This window comes from Camelina sativa, chromosome 4, assembly GCF_030686135.1.
Source record: "Camelina sativa cultivar CO46 ecotype springtype chromosome 4, ASM3068613v1".
Lineage (NCBI taxonomy): Eukaryota > Viridiplantae > Streptophyta > Magnoliopsida > Brassicales > Brassicaceae > Camelina > Camelina sativa.
The window spans coordinates 20,435,473-20,456,170 of record NC_141883.1 but is presented as its reverse complement, the minus strand read 5'-3'; the positions used below and the strand labels follow the sequence as shown (position 1 = coordinate 20,456,170).

At 33.4% G+C, this 20,698-nt stretch overlaps 3 protein-coding genes across 6 annotated transcripts; 1 reads left to right on the top strand and 2 right to left on the bottom strand.

The window, feature by feature from the left end:
* Positions 1–70: 70 nt before the first annotated feature.
* Positions 71–2,393, bottom strand: LOC104780748 (pentatricopeptide repeat-containing protein At3g49240, mitochondrial). Its single transcript, XM_087510426.1, has one exon. The coding sequence runs from the start codon at positions 2,097–2,099 to the stop codon at positions 213–215; it is 1,887 nt and encodes a 628-aa protein (XP_087366552.1). The 5' UTR covers positions 2,100–2,393; the 3' UTR covers positions 71–212.
* Positions 2,394–3,756: 1,363 nt separating this feature from the next.
* LOC104780747 (putative pectinesterase/pectinesterase inhibitor 34) lies at positions 3,757–8,154 on the bottom strand. The gene is made up of 3 exons (XM_010505270.3): positions 6,946–8,154; positions 6,641–6,777; positions 3,757–4,621 (listed from the first exon to the last, which is right to left on the bottom strand). Exons 1-3 carry the CDS (start codon positions 7,923–7,925, stop codon positions 3,924–3,926), a joined length of 1,815 nt encoding a protein of 604 aa, XP_010503572.2. The 5' UTR covers positions 7,926–8,154; the 3' UTR covers positions 3,757–3,923.
* A 9,293-nt stretch (positions 8,155–17,447) lies between these two features.
* Positions 17,448–20,614, top strand: LOC104780746 (wax ester synthase/diacylglycerol acyltransferase 6). Of its 4 annotated transcripts, none has more exons than XM_010505269.3 (7): positions 17,448–17,799; positions 18,639–19,262; positions 19,349–19,415; positions 19,521–19,639; positions 19,743–19,952; positions 20,038–20,175; positions 20,272–20,614. In XM_010505269.3, exons 1-7 carry the CDS (start codon positions 17,578–17,580, stop codon positions 20,434–20,436), a joined length of 1,545 nt encoding a protein of 514 aa, XP_010503571.2. In that variant the 5' UTR covers positions 17,448–17,577; the 3' UTR covers positions 20,437–20,614. The 4 variants fall into 4 exon arrangements, 2 of the variants coding, with proteins under 2 accessions (XP_010503571.2, XP_087366551.1); XM_087510425.1 differs by having other exon boundaries at positions 17,478–17,799; positions 18,639–19,182; XR_015596919.1 differs by having other exon boundaries at positions 17,485–17,799; positions 19,346–19,415.
* Positions 20,615–20,698: the final 84 nt, after the last annotated feature.

The window sequence follows — 20,698 nt, the reverse complement described above, 5'->3', positions numbered from 1 at the left end:
ACACAGACATTAAGTAAAACAAATGGCCAAAGTTGCTAAAGAACATGTTAAAAAAATAGCAGAAGCAAACTTGAAAAAGAAAAAAGGATTTTGCCAAACCTGCATTATAGCAAAAGACAAATTATAGCTTATTGTCCCAACCAAATCCCTAATTACATAAAGTTAAATAATAGGAAGATAAATAGAGACTCTAATTAAGTACTAAAAGACCATCAGCAAGAAGGCAGATCCTGACCGGTTGATCCACCTGCTTCTACTCCTTGAGCAATCTCCACCACATCGGTTTCTTCAACACCACCATTTTCATTTTCCCATTGCAGCTTTGCCTCTTCTTTCTTTGCTTCCACTACTTTTGGAGTAATTAATGAAGCTATGTTAATTTGTTGACTCTTCTTCTTTGCTTCTGCTTCTTCTAACTCTTTCGCCTTTGCCTCTGCTTTCAATCTCTCTTTCTCTTCAATCAGTTTCTCCAGATCTCCCTCTCTTCCTCCTTTCCTCAGCTCTTCTTTCGCAAACTCTTGTATTTCCTCACTCACTCTGACCGTGTCATCATCTAGCATCTCATCCACAATCTTGAGCATCTCATCGAGTCTACCAGCTTCGCTTAACGCCCTCATGATGAATTTGTAAGCATCATCGTCCATCTTGAGTTTGCTCACCATCATATCGAAGAAGGATTTTGCATCGTCGAGTTTCCCGGCTGTAATCAACTGATCTTGCAATCGGTTATACACATCCAAGTTCGGTCTTAGGTTTGACTCAACCATTGTTTTGTAATACGCAGCTCCTTCATCAATCTTACCTTCCTTGAAACAAGTATCCATTAACAACCCAAATGTGTACTCATCAGGCTTCACCTTTTTCTCATCCATTTCACCATAAAGCTTCTCAGCCTCAGCCAACAATCCGTTGTCGCACAGCTGATTCATCAGATTGTTGAACGATAAAGCATCAGGACTACACCTTAAATCACCTATTTGCCTGAAAACATCCACAGCATCCCCAAACTTCCTTTCTGCACAGTACCCATCAACCATCACATTAAAAGTTCCCAAATTTACAGCCAAACGCCTCGGTGGGTTATGTTCCTTTTTCACCGCATCAAACAACTTCAAGGCCTCATCAAACTTCCCATTCTCATTCAAAGCCTCAAGCACATAGTTATACGCCATAGCACTCATCCTTACCTTTGAATTCTCTCCAGTAGCTTCCTCATAACACTCCATGGCTTCTTTTTCCATCCCCTTCATGAAATACCCCTTCATCAACTGCCCATAAACCACACCATCCTCAACAAACCCACCAAACTTCTCCTTCAACTCCTCATAAAGCTTCAACACACCATCAGCATCAGAATTCTTCACACACCCCATCATAAGATAACTATAAACAACAGGGTCTGCAACAAAACCTCTAACACCCATATCTTCCTTAATCTCCATAGCTTTCTCAAGATTATCATTACTAACTAAACCCTTAACCAATATCCTAAAAGTAGCAATCGAAGGATTCAACGGAGCGTTCTCTATAAACAACTTGTAATGCTCCAACGCAATCTCAGGTTTCCTAACATCAAGATAAGCCTGGAAAATCAAATTGTAAGTGATGATATTAGGCGCGATACCAGCTTGGTTAATGAATCCATGCAATTGCAGAAGCGCTCCATACTTGGCTTGCCGAAGCTGCGCCGCTAAAACAGCGTTCACTGTAAAAATCGTCGGCCGGCAATTCGAATACACAGAGTGACGAGTGTACAGAGCAGCTTCTTCAAGATCATTCTCTCGGATCAGTTTCAGGATGTGGTTATGTAGATCGAGGCGTTTCCCTACGACAGCAGCCACAGAGTCAGGCAATTTGGGGATGTTAGGGTTCTGAATCGGTCTAGAGATTTGAGATTGCTGCTGAGATCTGTTGAAAGAGTTAACAGGTGGCTCCATACGAAGACGACGCTTACGACGGCGACGTTCAGCGGCGGCTTCTTCTTGGGTCGCGAATGACATGTATCGGACGGCGAGAAATGGCTGCGGCGGGACACGTGGACGGTAGGATCTCGCTAGTGTTTGAAGGTGGTTGAGTAAGGCGGCTTTGGAGATCGACATGGTTGGAAATGTTTGAGATTTCTCAGTGGAGAAATGGTTCCTTTGAGATGGAAATGAGAGAGTGGTTTAGGGTTTTAGGAGTTTTTGGAGACGATGAGGTTTAGGGGTTTGTTTGGGAACGAGGATAAGTGTGGTTTTGGTGTGGCCAATTCAGATATGGGCTCTTTTGGGCCACTAGCTCGATTTTTTTTTTTTGTAGCGATCCATTGTTGTTTTTATCATTAATGATCTTACCTCGTTTAATATATAACATACTTTTAAGGTGAAATTTATATCCATTGTGACAGATAATTTTTAACATTATGAATGATGAATTAATATTTTTTTGAAATCTTTTTGAGTTTTGAACATTCGAAGCAAAATGGTAAAAACGCAACATATTTGCTGCATAGATAGATAGAAGCAAGGTGCTTGACAAAAAAAAAAAAAAAAAAAAAAAAAAAAGATAGAAGCAAGGTTCTTTTTTCGTGAGTTTGCTGCATAGTTTATTATTAACTTTTATTTAATGAACAAATGTGGATCAACGTTTGATTGGAGACAGTAATACGGTTGAGCTTAAAACCACATAAGAACCGCGTTGCGGCGTTGGAACCTCAACGTGACGATTATTAATATTGTTTGTAGAATGTTTGGATTTTATTCTAGCATGGATCTTTCGAAAAGTAAGTTTTTCTCCAAAAAAAAAAAAGAGAGAAAAACTTGATTCAAATTTAGATCCAATAAAACTTACTTAATTTTAGTTTTACCATTATTGGAAGTATATACTTGGATTATCTTTTACTAACTGGATATATCAAACTCGAAAACATCTGAAAATCGCATTAACGAGATCGTATATTTCGGTCTCCTAACTCTAAAATGCATTATTCAATCATTGGGCTCTTGTTCTGTGGATTATTTATTTCGCAAAATAAGTATGGTTGATGATGGGGTATTTTTTTTTTTCCTGAAAAGTAGAACTATATATAACTAATTTGTTAGACTTATATATGGTAGATGGGTAATTAATTATACATGAGTTCTTGTTTGATGTATATAATATAATGACCTTAGCAGGTTCAAATTGCTGACGTGAAGCAAATAAACCACTAGAGGTTACATAACTTAGCTATACTTGTGTCGTCAATTTACTTATGTGAATGCTATCTCAATGATATGTAATGCTATCTCAGTTCTTGTTCTTGTAATTTGGAAAGTGACGAAATTGGTGCTTTCGTATTATTGAAATATTGATAGTTAAGTCACAGAACATGGAACGACTAGAACATAAGGTTCTCAAAATTGTGGACCCTACTGTCAGTGTCGGTCATCGGCCGTGACCTATTCGGTTCCTCTTTCAGTCTCTTTCACCACCACATCAGCACCGACACATCCAATTCATACTTATTTGTGCAATATTAAACTGTTTGAATACAACCCATTTAGTCGGTTCAAGAAAATAATGTCGCTGGACTTTTTAGCTCTCGTTTTGTCACACACACACACAAAGGAATTAATGTAAATTTTATTTTATTTTCGTTTTAAGGACACAATATGAACTTTATATTTATATTCAAAAATCAAAATGTATGTAATTCAAACTAGTTAAAAAAAAATTGTATGGTGGTAATCGCACCGATCGAGTTGGATCATTGACCTTGTCAAGATAAAAATGAAATGGAAAAATTATCCTCGAGACGATCTTATTGGATAATACCTCTTGAGAAAATACAATTAAAAGTTAAAATATATATTTATAGGATTAATGATATGTCCATTAATATAAGGACCAGTAAGAATGAAACAATTCATCGGAAAAAACATAAGCATTTCAGTTTTCTCTATCTATATGTTTAATCCGGCCAAGAACGAAACTCCGGTCGAAGGCAACCACGACGAACCGTATATAAATTCTGCTACCGTGAACCGGTTTGCCTCGGCAGTTGAATTGATGACTCGATACCCAGGCCACTTCACACGTTGCCCGAGACCTGACCCCGGTCCACTGTTCATATACTCTCCGTAGTATAACGTATCTAAAGCAAATGTTGTGTTCCACTCGAGCCAACCTCTCGTGTGTACATGACCACCGATATACGACATCATATACACCGTCCTAGAGAATAGCTTCCACGGTCGGCCTAGAAACGTTTGGATGCTACCGTTTGTCGTTTGGAGATCGGATGTGGCCAAAACCCTTGACGCATGTATCGATATTCCCGTGTTTTGGTTCGGGTCTTTTCTGTTTTGAGCCGTGATTGTGTTTTTCTGAAGATCCATGGGTTTACGTGCGTAGATGCTACAGTTTTGTAGCACCACAGCTGCATTCCCGAAGATAAAATCGACAGTACCGTAGATATCGCATTCACGAAAGAATTGGCGGTTTGAATGAACGTATAGTGTGTCTTGGTAACCGATAATATTGCATCGGTAGATCACCGCGTGGTCAGCTCCAATGCGGAGTGCCACTGCTTGGTGCTTTGCTGGACCGGCCCAATTTTCGAATGTGATGTCTCTTGCAATAAATCCAGCTCCGGTCGCAGCTGGAAAACAAAAAAACAAAACAAGAAAAAGCATAATTATGTTTTGTGTTTTACCAACTCTTTAAATAAAAATATTTACAAAAGTCCAAAAAACTACATATACATGTTTAAGGTCTAAATATAGACGCAACAAATGCAGTCAGAGGAAACGAATTCAAATATCTATTTATATGTAATTAAAGTAAAAACTAGTATGCGAGAAATGTCGTTACCTAGAAATGTTGTATGCAAATTAACAAAACTAGTGAGCTAGTGGTCTCTAACGCGTTCAACTAAATAATGAGCCATGACCCACCTCCAACTATATATGTTAATAAATGCTACTCTTCTCTGTCTCCCATCATGCATGTTTTTTTTATATACAAATATGTGTGGTCAGTAATTGCGCGGCCTAACTTCGAACCTTACGATACGCTCATATTCTTCTATTTGTGTTTGCATAATTGCATATCTGTGTTTTGATCATGTGTGCGTGTCTGTACATATATATGCAATGCATACATATGTGGAGTATCAAGTATGCATTTATTCATGAGCGTAAGTGGATGTGGGTATTTAGGAATGACACAGAAGATGAATGTAAAGTAGTATATAAACATTTTTTTATCAAAAGAATGTTCGATGATTTGAGTTGTGTGTATTAAATGAACATAAAGAACCACAACAACATGCATGTGAGTTTTAGTTGGATAAGCGGCAGCGTCACATAGGATGTCCGATTCAGTGTTAGTGTGTTTTACCTAACCGAATTCAATCGTAATCATATGGAAAAGTCAATCCAATAAATAAAGTTATATAGTGTTACCAAAAAAGCATTATAAGATTAGATCAAACTGAAGTTTCTAAGATACTGAGCCGAAACTGTTGCTAAACCAAAACTTCCCAAACAAGTACATTTGTTTAGATTTTTATGATAGTTTATATGATCATTGATTTTGAATTTTCAATGATTTTCGAAGAACTATATCATGGTCTTCTCTAGAAGACTTTTTTTTTGTGTGTGCAAACTCTCTAGAAGACTAGAACATAAGAAGTAGACTTACGTAAGAACTACAACTTAGGTCTTAAGTCTTAACAAGCATGCGTGATAGAAAGTTGGTCAAAAGTAATTTAAAGTTTTAGTCTGCGGTAAGAAGGTTCTTCTTTAGCCGAAGTGGCCGAAAATGGGTAAATGACGTTTGTTTCAAAACTGGTTTATATGAAAGAAACGATTAAAAGAAAAAATGTAATATTAAAAATGGATTACGGAGTGTGCCTTCGGCGAAAAAGTTTGAGAAAATACCAAAACAGGAAAAGGGAATCAAATATCACCATCTTACAAAAATTTAGGTGGTCCATTATATTGACTTTGTTACTGGTTCGAGTACATTACTACTACTACTAGTTACAAGTTTTACATAAATATATTAGCTTTCTTTTAGTGGTCCATAATTCATATGAAAGAATATAAACACACAAGTGGTGAAAAGACAACTAATATTCGTAAAAATTTCTGAATTTAAGAGAATCTAAAATCAGACACTTTAAAAAAAAAAAAAAAAAACCCTATCAATCCGATATCTATAGACAGCCTAGCTCATGGCCCCTCTTCATGTATCTGATTCCAATAATTCTCCTCTCAAAGTATATATATTTTTCATTCTTAACTTTTATATATTAATAAAATATCCTTTTCAGTAAAAAAAAAATATGTATATCAAAAAGTATATATTAAACCACGGCAAAAGAAAAGGAACATTTATTATATCATAAATGTTGACCACCGTGTAGCTCCCTTTTAAGATTTTAATCAACACAAAAAAATCTTTAACTTTTATGGCACTAAAAAGATCTTCAAAAGATTAGTGTATCAATTTATACATCTTCCTTGTATTTTTTTTATTGCAATAGTAACATTGGGTTCTACGTGTTTTTTCACTTTAAACTATTTATCATTATTGTTGTATTATTTGAAAAGAGTTCCAAAAAAGTGAAAAAGGTAATGGTAAAAAGGAAGAGTGAGGTTTATTAAGAACTCACCAAACGACGCCGTGTGGAAAGTAGTAATGTTGTCAAATATGCTTTTCCCTCCAGAAATGACAGTTTTACCCTTCCCATCTCCAACGAACATCAGATTGATCTTTTTCCTACCGACCTTGAGGTTGTTCTCTTCATATCTTATTTTTCCAAATAACAAAAATAAAACACAGAGATCACAGTAAGAGTCAGATACGCAATTATTAAACCTTCCGTACAGAATTCTTATAGTTTTCACTTTCGTCATTCACGGACGCAACAGTCATTAAAAACATTGGTAAATGCGAAGGGTAAAAGCGTAAATGTACCTTCCGGCCTTGACGTAGATGATAGTCCGGCGAGTACTGTTCTGAGGAGCTTTCTTGATAGCTTCCGATATGGTTTTGCACGTGCCGTTACCGTCTTTCGAGACGATAATATCAGCTTGTATCTGAGATACCGGCATTTCCAATATCTCACGCTCCCTTCTCTTCATCCATCTCGGGAACTTCTCGTCCCTTCCCTCCTCCTCCACCACTCCCAACAGCCTCCTGTTCTGTATCGGCACTCCGGCGAAGTCGTCTCCTTCGTGACTCGCCGAGAATATCGCGAGACAGTTGCTAACAAGCTCCGAGAGATTCTTTAACGCCGCCGTCATCTGATCCTTCACTTTACCGTCGTCGACGTCTTCGAACCCTTCTGTGCACGTGTCGTGGTTCGTCAGAGCCGCGCTAAGCCACGTCGTAACGTCTTGCGACTTCGCGGAGGATGATGCGACTGAGGATAGAGCGCGTGAGAGCGCGTCCACTGAAACGTCTAGCAGCTCGACGCAAGCGTCGTAAGCTGAGCGAGCACGTGGCGGCATGTCGACGAAGGAGAAGGATGAAGATGAGTAGAGAGCGTGGCTGAAGTGGTGAAGCGTCATGTTCACCGTCACGTGGATTAGATCTTTGGAAGAGGAAGCGTCGAGTGAGCCGGGGAAGTCCAAGAGTGAGTCAACGCATAACTCGGGGAAACGTGTTAATCCACAAGCTTTAGAGATAGCTTGGCTTGGTTTACGAGCTAGGCCTGGGACGGATTGGTTTAGTTTGAGACGTGATCTTACTCCGGCGAAGATCGCGGCGGCGAGGATGAGTGCGATGGCTAAGACGATTGATGACACTACAAGCTTCTTCTTGCTTCTCCGATGGTTGTTCTCCGGTTGTGACGATGTGGCAACTTGGTTTAGGATCGGAGCTGTAGTAGTAGTAGTGGAGTTTGTGACCGAACCAGTTGCCTGTCCGGATGGTCCGAGCCTTTCGTATCCCATTTTGTTTCTTGGTTTAGTGTCTCTTCTTTACTCAGTTTGGTTGTGTTTTATTTACATTCTAAAACAATGTGTGTGACCGTGTGTATTTATATATGTGAGTGAAAGGATTGTATGTGAAGTATATATTGAGGACTTGAGAGTGAGTGGTGCTTATTGGTGGGACACGCGTCATTGAACTATTCATTTTACCATAAGAACAAAATTTGCTTTATCAATTTACTTGTGTCCTAGTTCTAATTACTTGTGTTATTCTTTCGTTTGATAGTGAGCTTGTATTCGTCGACATAATTTTTTAGAATATAAAATTCCTTGAAATCATACGTATTATGTTTTCAAATCTTTATTTTTCATAACATATATCGTATTTTGTTTCTATTCATCGACATGTATTAAAAAATTTTATATATTAGAAAAAAAAATCTGTCACATATCTTTTGAGAATATTTTTAGAGTAATTTACTAATTTTCTACATACAAGTAATTGCGCCGTTCAGTTTCGACAGTTCATTAAAAGCCAACATTACGATATAATGTATCAAAATAATGTTGGTGGTAGTTAATTTAGTAATGAATACTACGTTAGATTATTTGGGGATCGAAAACATACAGTATAGTAAAAGTTCGGTATATTTAAAACATTTACATATAAATCTTATAATTTATATAAGTGCAATGTGGCTATTAAAGAACATGAGCTGGCACCTACCAACCAAGGTTAATCTTAATGAAATGATAGTGAACATTATTTTCTGAGTGTTTTTCGTAATATTCTCTTATGACTATTCCGAAATAGTTATAAACACTTAAACAGTTCATAGAAATATATTAAAATCTATACATTTTGTTTTCATAATAAATCAATCTGTTGTTCCAAAATCAACCTATCAAAGAAAGAAAAAAAAAACGCCTCAACTATACCAGAATGCGACTATAGAAAAGACCCCCATTGTTTCTGATTACACAGACACCTCACGTTGTTCATGTTTATTTTTTCAACGTTGTTCATTTTTTATTTATTTTTTAAATATGGCATAACTTTTAATCGACGGATTTAAATTAAATCTAGTTATATTATTTTGTAATAGATGTACCTAGTGAATTCCATGGATGATAAATCTGTATGATTGTTTATACCAGTTAGACATGAGACATGCATTTACATGGGTGATAATATATCTCGAAATTTGTTTATATACCAGTTACACGTAACCCTGACTTAATACAAAAACGTGTTTAAGACTTATATTAATTTGATTATGTAAAATATGTAACTGTATAAGTAAATATTGACTCAGATTAAATCCCGTTGTCTTTGTAGTTATGCAGTAAGACTGGGACGTACCAAAGCACTAAGCATATACAGTATATATTTTAGACGTTAATTTTCTTAAACGAATATTTAAACATATATAGATAAGATGTGTGTGTTGTATAATTAAAGTGATTATGCCATCTCTTTCAATATGGTTAGTCAAGTATCAGAACATGTTCAATAATGTTTAGAAAGTTCTATATCGCACCTTTCTCTTTTAATTTCAAAAGTTGCTAACTTAAGGAGTAAGTTTCTCTTAGCAAATAGAAAGGAGTAAGTTTTCATATCAGTTCAAAATCTGTATTTTATTTTGAAGACTCCAAACTAACCAATTAAACTTCAATCCTTGTTTTTTATATAGAAATCCATGTGATAATTGTTTGTAAGTATTAAGCTGTGGCATAATTTATATACGTCAATTAACAATAAGTTCTTCGATACTAATGCTTTCTGGTTATATAATGTACACGAGATGAAAAGTATTATTATGATCTGAACAATGTAACATTCATTTTGTTATAAAACTAAAAAGAAAGTTAAGAAACATCGTGAAAAGATAATATATCTATTAGACAAAAATTCTTAGTAATGCTCTGACTAAATTAGTTAAATTCTATTGGAAAAGGTTGTTCCAAAAGAAATGATAAAAAGTAACATAGATAAAAGTCTGTTGCTTGAATGGAAAGATTCATAAGGTGTCTTTAATTTAATTTCTACCTCTCTATCCGTGTGACCATATGGATTTTTTAAATCTCATTATTTAATACAAACCAAAATGTGTTTATGAAGCACCAGATCAATGCCATGGAGGATGCCGACAGAAGGGTGGATCAAGTGTAATCATGACCCTCCAAAATCCAAAAAATTTCGGATGTGTGAAGTGCAAGATATGATGGTTTCGGATGGCTTATACGAAGTTCAAATGGAGTTTGATGCAGAGGATTCATGCTAGTATAGTATTTACTATTTGAAGCTATAGTACTACACTTTTTTTTTTTTTTGAACAAACTAGAACTACACTTTAAGAGGAACATAGACAACATTAAGCGAGATCAATATGTAGAAGAATCTTGTTTGTACACAGTGACAACATCCTTGTTTCTAATGTAATTTAAATGAATGAGGTTAAATGTACTAACGTCAAAATAAATTTAAAGAAGCAGGACCGTATCTACTAATGTTAAAAATTAAAAAGTATTCATGTTGTAGGTATTGTACATGAGTGCCGAAAGGGCCAGTTTGTTAATAGCCCATAAGAGGAAAAATTTATGAGTGTAGATTACTATAGAGTAAAGAACTACCAAAATGATCTTCTACATATTTACATCTGAAGCAACCCCTAACCAAATAAAATGTCTTCTAGAATAGCCACATCGTTAATGGAAGTATATTGGTAAACTGTAAATTGTGCGATACTGTTGCAAGTGTATTGTTTAACTTTACGTCCATAAGACGTTTACGTCTAACAAATTTTGTAGAATGAGTTGTTGCGATTTGTATCGTAAATCTACTTTTTTTTTCCCTCTATCGTAAATCTACTATGTTGAGACCATTCTAAAATTTATAAATATTGATTTGACAGCCATAAAATTCCAAGCATAGACTTACCAACACTGTAATGTATAATACTGTTTTTATGCTTATTCAAAAATACTATAAATGAAAAATTTAGTACATAAGAAGTTGATGCTTTGTCATCAATATCGGAACCCACCACCATGGTGTTTTGTGTATTTTTTGGCTCCGCACTTTATAATCCATATAAAAAGATTAATCATATTATAGTTATTAGTTAAAGATAATCATTCCATATAAACCATGATACGTCATACTGATCTAACCTTGCTTTTTGTTTTTCGATTACGAGTTCTCTCCATTAAGGATTTGGTCTAGTATTATATATCAATTATCATTCCACATAACCATGATACTTTCTACTGATCTAAAATCTGTTTTTTTTTAGACTACGATGTTTCCATTAAGGATTCGATCTAGTATTATATGTTGAGATAGACATGTTACATTTTTTTTTTTTTTTTTTTTTTTTTTTGTTGTTGTTGTTGTTAGTGCATGGCATTCGACGAAATGAATGTATTACTCTTCTTTTTGGATAAAAAGGATGAATGAATGCAGTAGTTCTTTTTCAATTCCTTTTTTTTTTTTTTCTTATACTACTTTATAACTTATGATTCGGGGTTAAGCAAACGAAAAGTAGTCATAGCTAGTCAAGTCATCTTTTAATAAAACATAAAGTAGATGCTTTTAAAATAGAGTTGTAAACGATGCATGCATAGATTCGAATATAATTGTACTACCGAATAAATCAAACTTTCATTTATAAGGTCAATAATACTTTTACCATGGCTTTATGCATGCATATATAAACATATCAACGGGATATGCACAGATCCAGCTATATATATTATTTATAGATTTCGTTGTAATCCTATATTTTCTCATGTTGTATAATAGTACGTACCAATACATGTGGCTCTTTTTTTTGTTTTGGTTAACATAATTAATATTAACAACGAAGGAAAGACATTATTGTAACGAACCAATGATAATAGTGATTGCGAAAATAATGATGATGGATGACATACCATGTGATTTGGTTGCGACGATATGAAAACATAACAACCTATATATCTCACAACTTGTAACACACAAAGACAAAAATAGTACTTTACAAAATGAATTGAGCCAGTAATATTTCACCCAAAAATAGTATCAAATAGATGTCTTTAATGGATCAAACCTGAAGAACCTTTTTTTTTTCACAAACTTCCTTTACATATTGTAAAGTATGATCTACAAACATAACGTTTTGATGTTGTGTCATTATATTAAAGCCAGTATTATACTTTCTCTTATATATGTATATATATATATATATATTAATATATATTGCTCAGAATAGATTTTCATGAGCTACTAGACGATTGGTGGTGGATCGCTGGTGAGTGTGGGCTAAGCGATTCGACCAGTGCTGTGGAGCAAACAAATCTCATCCCAATCCGGTACTCATGTCCGGTTCTTATCGCTTGGCTGCTGGCTAGTAGTGTTCCTTCTTGACACAGTGACATGGTCAAGAAGACTTTTTGAAAAGATTTTGAAAATAAAAAAAAAAGGATTTAATAACGCGACTAGTCAGATCAATGATATATTTGCGGTAATGAAGTGTGGAGTCTTTGTCCAAAAAAAAAAAAAAAGAAGCGTGGAGTCATGTGTTCGGCCAAGATATAATGACCAGAATAAATTGGCCTATAACTATAGTTAGGCCAATTATGCGTATATATATTAATATATACTAGGTTTTGAATTCACGTTACGCGTGGTTTATTTGATATATTTTGATGAAAATTATATATAATTGATGACGGTAATAAAATATTATTTTATTAAAAATTTAAATTAGTGTTAAAGAAAAAAAATAAATTTCAGATACACATTTTTAAAAAATATAAAAATCAGTTGGGTTATAAAATCAAATCTGATAAAAAAATCATGAATTTAACTCGATGTCGAGGCGAGGCGAATCAAACTGATGACCTCACATATCCTAAACAATATTTTTGACCACCAGTAAAATAGAACAATTTTATCATCATGATTTTAACTCGTTTTCATATTTAATTGATCGCTATAACTTATGTTTTCTTGTTTTTATTTCATGTTTTCTTATTCTTCATATTTTTTCTTGTCATTTTCATTGTCAAATTTTGGGGTAATTGTCATCGTTACTTTTACCGTTTGGTTCTTCGTTATACTCTTTTTATTCTTCTTCCTTGTCAACTTCTTCACATTCTTCCACTGAAAAACATTTTTTTTAGACTACCACACAATTTGTTAACCCATCAAACTCCAAGAACAAAATCATTTCTTTTCTCACAAAAATAAAAAATAAGATAAAAATAAAAAAATTAATGAAATAATATCAACTCATCTATAAAATCATACACAAAAATATATTTTACAGCTCATAAGAAATAAAAAGCACAAACGTAGATAAATAAGATAATTTATGTATTACATCAATATTTATAATATTTTAAATTTTTAAAAGGTTTTGAAATATAAAATTTGAACCTTTTAAAAAGTTTCAATATTATAACTTTTAAAAGTTTCAATATTTATAATATTTAAACTTTTAAAAATTTGAAATATTCTAATATATTTTTTGAAACTTTTTAATGTTTTAGTTTGATCAAATAAAAAACTGGATCAAACCGAATAAAACTATTAAACTGGGACGCCTGATAAATCAAGATTTCCTACTCATTCGTTGTTAAAAGCATATTAATCTTATTTATATAATGGTTCTGAACCATTGTCTAAAAATTTTCTAACCGATGTGGTATAGTGTACATAGTTCTTTTATTTCCATAAATTTAAAATTTTCTTTTTTCTAAAAAATTTTGGAAATTTAAAAAATATTAATGAATGACATGTCAAATCCTGATAGGATGTTTAAAATAATTTTTAATATTAAAAATTCTGGAAATTTTAAAAAATATTAATTAGTGAGATGTTTAATCTCTATTGGTGGTTTAAAATCCTAGGTGAACAAGCTTATAGCTCGTACTTTTTATTACTTTTTATTATTATTATTAGTATAGATTGCTCACGATAAATTGGCCTAACTCTAGTTACGGACATTACCATGGGCTTACAATCACTCTCCCCATACAAGACTATGGGCTGAAAATTTAAATTGGCCTAACTCTAGTTCTGTACCTTACTATAAAACCAGCGACGTCTTATAATTTGGGGGTTCATTGAGAAAAAAAATATGAGTAATTTTTCTTCACTTGTGTGTTTCATCGGCGACCGATCAAGACCCACTTACTTAAATCTAATATTTTCAAGAATATTTCAAGAATGACAGTAGAGTAGTAGACTAACCATTTCCAACATTTAAATGGTGACGAGCCACTCGTTTACTTTTCTGATCTTCTTATCTTCAACCGCTATGTCCAATTACTATTTCTCAATGCTTAGCGAAACACCTTTTTGATTGGTATTATACTAAGTTTACTAATTAAAAGTCAATTTATCATGATTGTTTTTAACACTGTGTTTTTGTATATTTAAAATATAAAGTTTCATGATGTTAGGTGTTTAATTTTTGTACATATCGATAAGATTCATTTTTGGTAATACCTACTACACTTAAAACTTTTATTTTCTAGTTAAATAGTTGTTTATACTTTCATTGATCTTTAACCCTAGCTAGCTAGTATGGTTAACTTAGAAAATTTATACAAGATTTAGCAAACAGTATTGTGGAACCACTTTTTCAGAAAATATCAAACCTGAAAAACGGAAAGAGTTTAATTTTCTAATTTCAAAGCCTACAAAAAAAATTATCATTACAAAAAAAATTAATGATTGCATTGACAATTGGGTGGTAAAAAGCTCATCTTTAGATTTTTTTTCCTCTGTTTAAAGTTGTTGGGGTTTGCTCTGTTTCTCCTAATTTTTCATTACAGAAAAGAACAAAAAGAACAGATTCTTATTGTAATATACTAATATGTAAATGTAACATAATACAAACAAACAAAAAACATAGAGAACTAATTCAAACTGATATATAAGAAAAGTTCGGAGTTCCACATGTCAAGTCATACAAAATGAGAACGATAGACCGTTTTGTCTGGTTCATAATAGTCGGTCGACGTATGAATTTGGTAAAGAGTCGTAGAGATTTGAGAGACTTGTTTTCAGGGATGCAGTTCATGAATATATCCATGACTGTTTAAAAGTGGGTTTGACCAAAGTATACCAAAAAATGTCCACTGAAATCGCTACAATAACGAATCATTAGAGGTAGTGCACAATCACAAACCCCACAAAAAAAGTTATCAAACGTCTTCAAAAATCTGCGGAGATGCTAAACTCCCATCAAAACATAATAGTGAAACCTATATCATGAACTTTGCTAGGGGGAGTATTACTAATAAAACTTGACCGGTATTGGAGTAGCTCTTATCCACCAACTTTCTTTTAATATATATTTTAGAAGGGACGTATAACGTAGATTATTGTATCCTAATTTAAGAAGTTAGTATTGTAGTTATATATTTACTACTATATAAAACTACATATATAAATGTAAACTATAGATATATGGTTGTGAAATATAAAGGCCGTATGATGATGAACAGGTTTATATGGCCAATGTAATTATTATTGATTTGTGTTGTCGTCACGTTAAGACCATGGATTTATGTTGTTGTTGTTCAAAAAAAAAAAAAAAGGACTTATCTTGTTATTGTTTTTATCATATGTTCAGAACACTTGCCCCCCCCCCCCCCCCCCCCCGCCCCCCCCCCCCCCCCCCCCCCCCCCCCCTCCCCTCTTCCCCTCTCCTATACATGCGTGTGTATATTTTGGCCACTCGTACAAAGTTATTGTAACCTACTCGAATAAATTCATATCATATAATATAGAAACCGAAGACAGGATATTATTAATTTAGTAAATTTTGTGGTCTTTTTGTGTAACGGTCATACGTAGTCATATAGTTTTATTGATTTTGATATATGAAATATCTTGGAAAACTGGAAAAAAAAATGTCGTATGCATAGAAAAACCTAATCCATTGCAGAAGAAAACAAGTTGTATTGCCTTTTAGAATTTTTAAATTGTATTCCATTAATTATGGGAGTAATTCATAATTTAGTACTAGTAGTTAGGAACGTATGACCGTCAGCCAATCAGAACCACAATACGCCGTCGACGTAGTCCCTTTTTTTTGTTCTTTGTATCTAAAAGCCTAAAAATCAACTCTCCTCCCCATCATGGAGAGTAAATGAGGTCAAACCATGTAATTTTAATTTTTTAGGTTGAACAACGTAACTTACTTTGTACGTACTACATAAGTTTAACCATCTATTTTCTCGTGTCTTCATTAGTTCATTGTATTCCAAAGTTTTCGAAATGTCCATTGTTTTGTTTTTGTTTTGAGGTTTACATATTGATGAATAATCAAGTTAAGATGTCTTGACTTGGGATGAAAATCAAGCCATCGTAATCGTATACCACTTACAAAATTGTAAGAACAAATTTTTATATTTCGTCTCTTACAATGTGTTCGTGAAATGTCATAACATAAATACTTAAAATGTTACTAATATTTTGATATATTTAAAATGTCTTACAATTTTTATATTTCTTGGGATGAATATCATAACAGTAATTAAAATGTCCACTATCCATTAAATTTCATTTAGATCACTTAGGGGTGTTACTGGATCATTGATTTTTTAAATCTTTGTTAAAATTATGTGTTATTGGTTCTTTGATTTATAAATCCTAGTTAAAATCACCCTTTATTCAATTACTTTACAATTTACAATTAATAACTTTACCACCATAGGTTCATTTTATATTGCACTACATTCATCAAAATATTTAATTTAGTTTTGAATATGTATATACTAAATTAAAAGAATCTTAAAGTCAAAAAATATTTTATGAATATCTTATACCAAAATTGATAAAATAGTCAGTATCTTTAAAAGTTAAGAAATTAATCCAAAATTAAACCCTATAAAAATCAAATATCATAACCTCTCCCAGAATTTAATTATAAACCTCAAAAACTATGGACAAACATAAATTTTCAACATTTAAAATTGAAATCTAAAAGTATGATTATAAGAATTTTTTTTCTATTATTTGAAGTATAAAAATCCCAATAAATATACAGTTTTATTTTTTCTGAAACCATAATAACCACAAAAATGAAATGGATTAGGTGTATTATGGTGACTCTTAAATAATTCTTAACAACATAATTATTAAGACTTTGACATATATGAGATAATATAGAAATCATTATCAAACTTTTATTTTAGTAAAATATTTGTCAACTACTCCCTCTGTCCCATAAAGGTTGATGTTTTGATATATTTTTTTGTCCCACAAAGATTGATGTTTTGTAAATTTCAAAAAGTAATCATTGAAAATATTTAAAATTTTGAATTGTTATTGGTTTATACTTTCTCTCTACCAAAACGTAATTATAAATTAATTTACAAATAAAAACTAAATTTTTTTTAATATGTGTGAAAGTGTCAAAACATCCATCTAGGTGACACAGAGGGAGTATTAATTTATTTGATGAAGGAAACTTGGTTTATGCAATTGTGGGCCCGAGTGTTACTAGTTTATTCAGTTAGATTTAATTAATATTTCCGAAAGTTATATAAAAAGTAAGTGGTACACTACTACCATTGGAGGCTATATATTAAGAGAGCGAATATTACAAAAAAAAAAAAAAAAAAAAAGATCAGAAGAGAGAGAAAAAAAAGAAGAAAGATTAGGCAGCAAACTATGGAGATTAAGACACAACGAGTTACATCAGAAACAACCGTGAGGAAAGAGGAAGAAGAAGAGGAGCAACCGCTTAGTCCGACAGCGCGTATTTTTCACGCCCCGGAGTTTAACTGCTACGTCATCGCTGTGATCGGACTCAAGAAAATGATCGAGGCAGATGTGATTACCGAAGGGTTAAAGCAAACTTTGATTAGACATCCTCGTTTCTCCAGTAAATTGGTGAGTCCCCCCCCCCCCCCCCTAATCAGCTCGATCGTATTTTAATTTCTAGTTTTTTTTTATATTGGTAAATATTCTAATGGTTAAGCTAAATATTAAAAAAAATAAAGTGTTAACTTGTGTTGTATCATGTATGTATCAAAAAAATAGATATATATATTTTTTGATGGTATCGACTTTTCTGGGTTTGCGTGGTCGACGAGAACTGGACATAGTGTTTCTTTTGACCAATAATCTTTAGGGCACTTGTTTTTCTAATTAAGTTTTTTTTTTTTTTTTGGTCTACACTTTACAATATCACATTGGAAAATTTTAAGAATGTAGAAACGTTTTAAACAAAATAAAAATAATAATGTAGAAACATTCAGACACTAGTGGAATAATATTATTACAATTAGACAATAGTACGAAAGAAATCCAAATCATCAGTGAAATATATTTGGTCAACAATGGATTTATAAGAAGTTTGGATGCATTCCGAGAATGGGAGAATAAGTTTCCTTTTTTTTGGTTATAAGAAAATCTAGCAAAATATTAGTACAAATATATTTCCACCCAAAATGATATCTAAGCATATTTCCTAGAACTATAGCTTTTTGAAAATATTATTTATTTAAAAGTATATTTCGATACATTAGCTTTCATGATATAATGAAACGAGTGTACATACACAAATGTTTTTGCTCATGTGTAGATTACACTTTCTTTCAAATATACTTATTCTTCTCTTTTAACCGACACTCGCATTTCCCCTCGGAAACTGTATTTATTACTTTTGAGTTTTGAGCTTATTATTATCTTTTTAACATTTATTATTGAATAATATAACCTACTTGAAGGTGAGCCATGGAAACAAGAAACGACAAACACAAAGTTGGGTTCGGACAAACGTGGTCGTTAGCGATCACGTCGTAGTACCCGACATCGAAACGCAATACACAGAGAACGGTAACGTAAACGCAGACGCGTTTCTTGAGAGCTACGTCTCCAACCTCACGACGGTCCCTTTAGATATCTCGAAGCCATTATGGCAGCTTCACCTACTCGATTTAAAAACTTCCGACGGCGAAAACGTCGCTGTCTTGAAGTTTCATCACTCTTTAGGAGACGGTATGTCTCTCATGGCCCTTGTCCTCGCCTGTATGCGTAAAACATCAAACCCCGATGAGCTCCCGACTCAACCGAACCAGAACCGGTCGTCCTCTACATCTTCCCGGTTAACAGCCGCTTCAAGGGGTGATTCCAGGTTCTTGTGGTTGGTTATGATTCTATGGTCGGCGCTTATGTTGGTTTGGAATACGGTTTGTGATGCTTTGGAGTTTATTGCTACGGCAATGTTCCTTAAAGACACTGAAACACCGATCAAAGGCGATTTCCGGTCAGGTAAGAGTAAACGGATGAGTTTAGTCCATCGTACCGTTAGCTTAGAGGACATAAAGCTAATCAAGAATGCAATGAATATGGTAAGATTTTTTAAGTGTACTAATTTGTGTTTATTATCAACGGCTGATTTAAGTTTATATATAATTATTATTTTTTGGTTTAGTAGACTGTCAACGATGTTGTACTTGGAGTAACTCAGGCTGGTCTCTCGCAATACTTGGAGAAAAGATATGGTAATTAAATAAGTAGATGTATATATGTGTGTGAGCGTTCTTGACATGCATATACATTTTTTCATGTTTTAAACAAGTGAAATTCAATAATCTTGTGTTTAATAGGAGAAAAGAAGAAAGTAGGAAAAGATCAAGAATCTAAAAGTAATTCAAATGATATGCCAAAACTAATAAGGCTAAGATCAGCTCTACTTGTTAACTTAAGACCCACCACTGGAATCCAGGTAATTTCATATACCTTATGGCTTCGTATTTGTGTGTTTACGACGATTGTATAATACATATTATTTGTATATTATTTCATAAAATTGGGTTTTAAAAAAACAGGATCTAGCCGATATGATGGCCAAGAAGTCTAATTGTAGATGGGGAAATTGGATCGGCTACATAGTCTTTCCGTTTTCGATCGGTTTACGGGATGATCCGTTAGAGCATCTCCGAAGAGCCAAAGGGATCATCGACCGGAAGAAAAATTCGTTCGAAGCTGCCCTAACGTTCATCGCCGGTAAATTCATTATCAGATCGTTTGGAGTTCAGGTTAGTATTGAATTATTTGATGGCACCATTAAATTATATTTGTCCTTATACTGTCCAATCTTATAAATTGAAATGAATATTATAGGTGGCAGCTAAGATAATAAACAGAGCATTGTCAAACACAACAATGTCGTTTTCAAATTTAATTGGCCCTATTGAAGAAATTAGCTTCTATGGACACCCCATCACTTACATGGCCCCAAGTGTGTATGGCCATCCCCATGTAAGTTCTTTTTCTTTTAATAATGTATAGTATTAACATCTTTTTGTTTGCATTACTGAACAAGATTTGACGATTTCATTATTGGTCTTTAAATAGGCGTTGACGATACATTTCCAGAGTTACATGAACCAGATGACGATTTCTTTGACTGTAGATCCAACGGCCATAAGTGATCCTCATCGGCTACTTGACGATTGGGAGAAATCTTTACAAAGCATCAAAGATGCTGTTAACGAAAGAGGCTCCGGCTCATTAGATTGAGTCAAATCTCTGTTTTCTTATTCAAAGAAAAAGAATAATTAAGAAACTATTCAAATAGATTTGAGGATGTGAGTACGTACCAATATGTACAATTGTAATTGTATTGATATGGGGGAATAACGTACAAGAAGACCCTATTGTAATATTATACAGAATCAACAAAGAAGTTCTTTTACAAGTTACAATTGTCTCAAATTTATTTATGTTATCATTTTATCAACATTCTCTTATACATATCCAAAGTTAAAACCGAACCAAATGA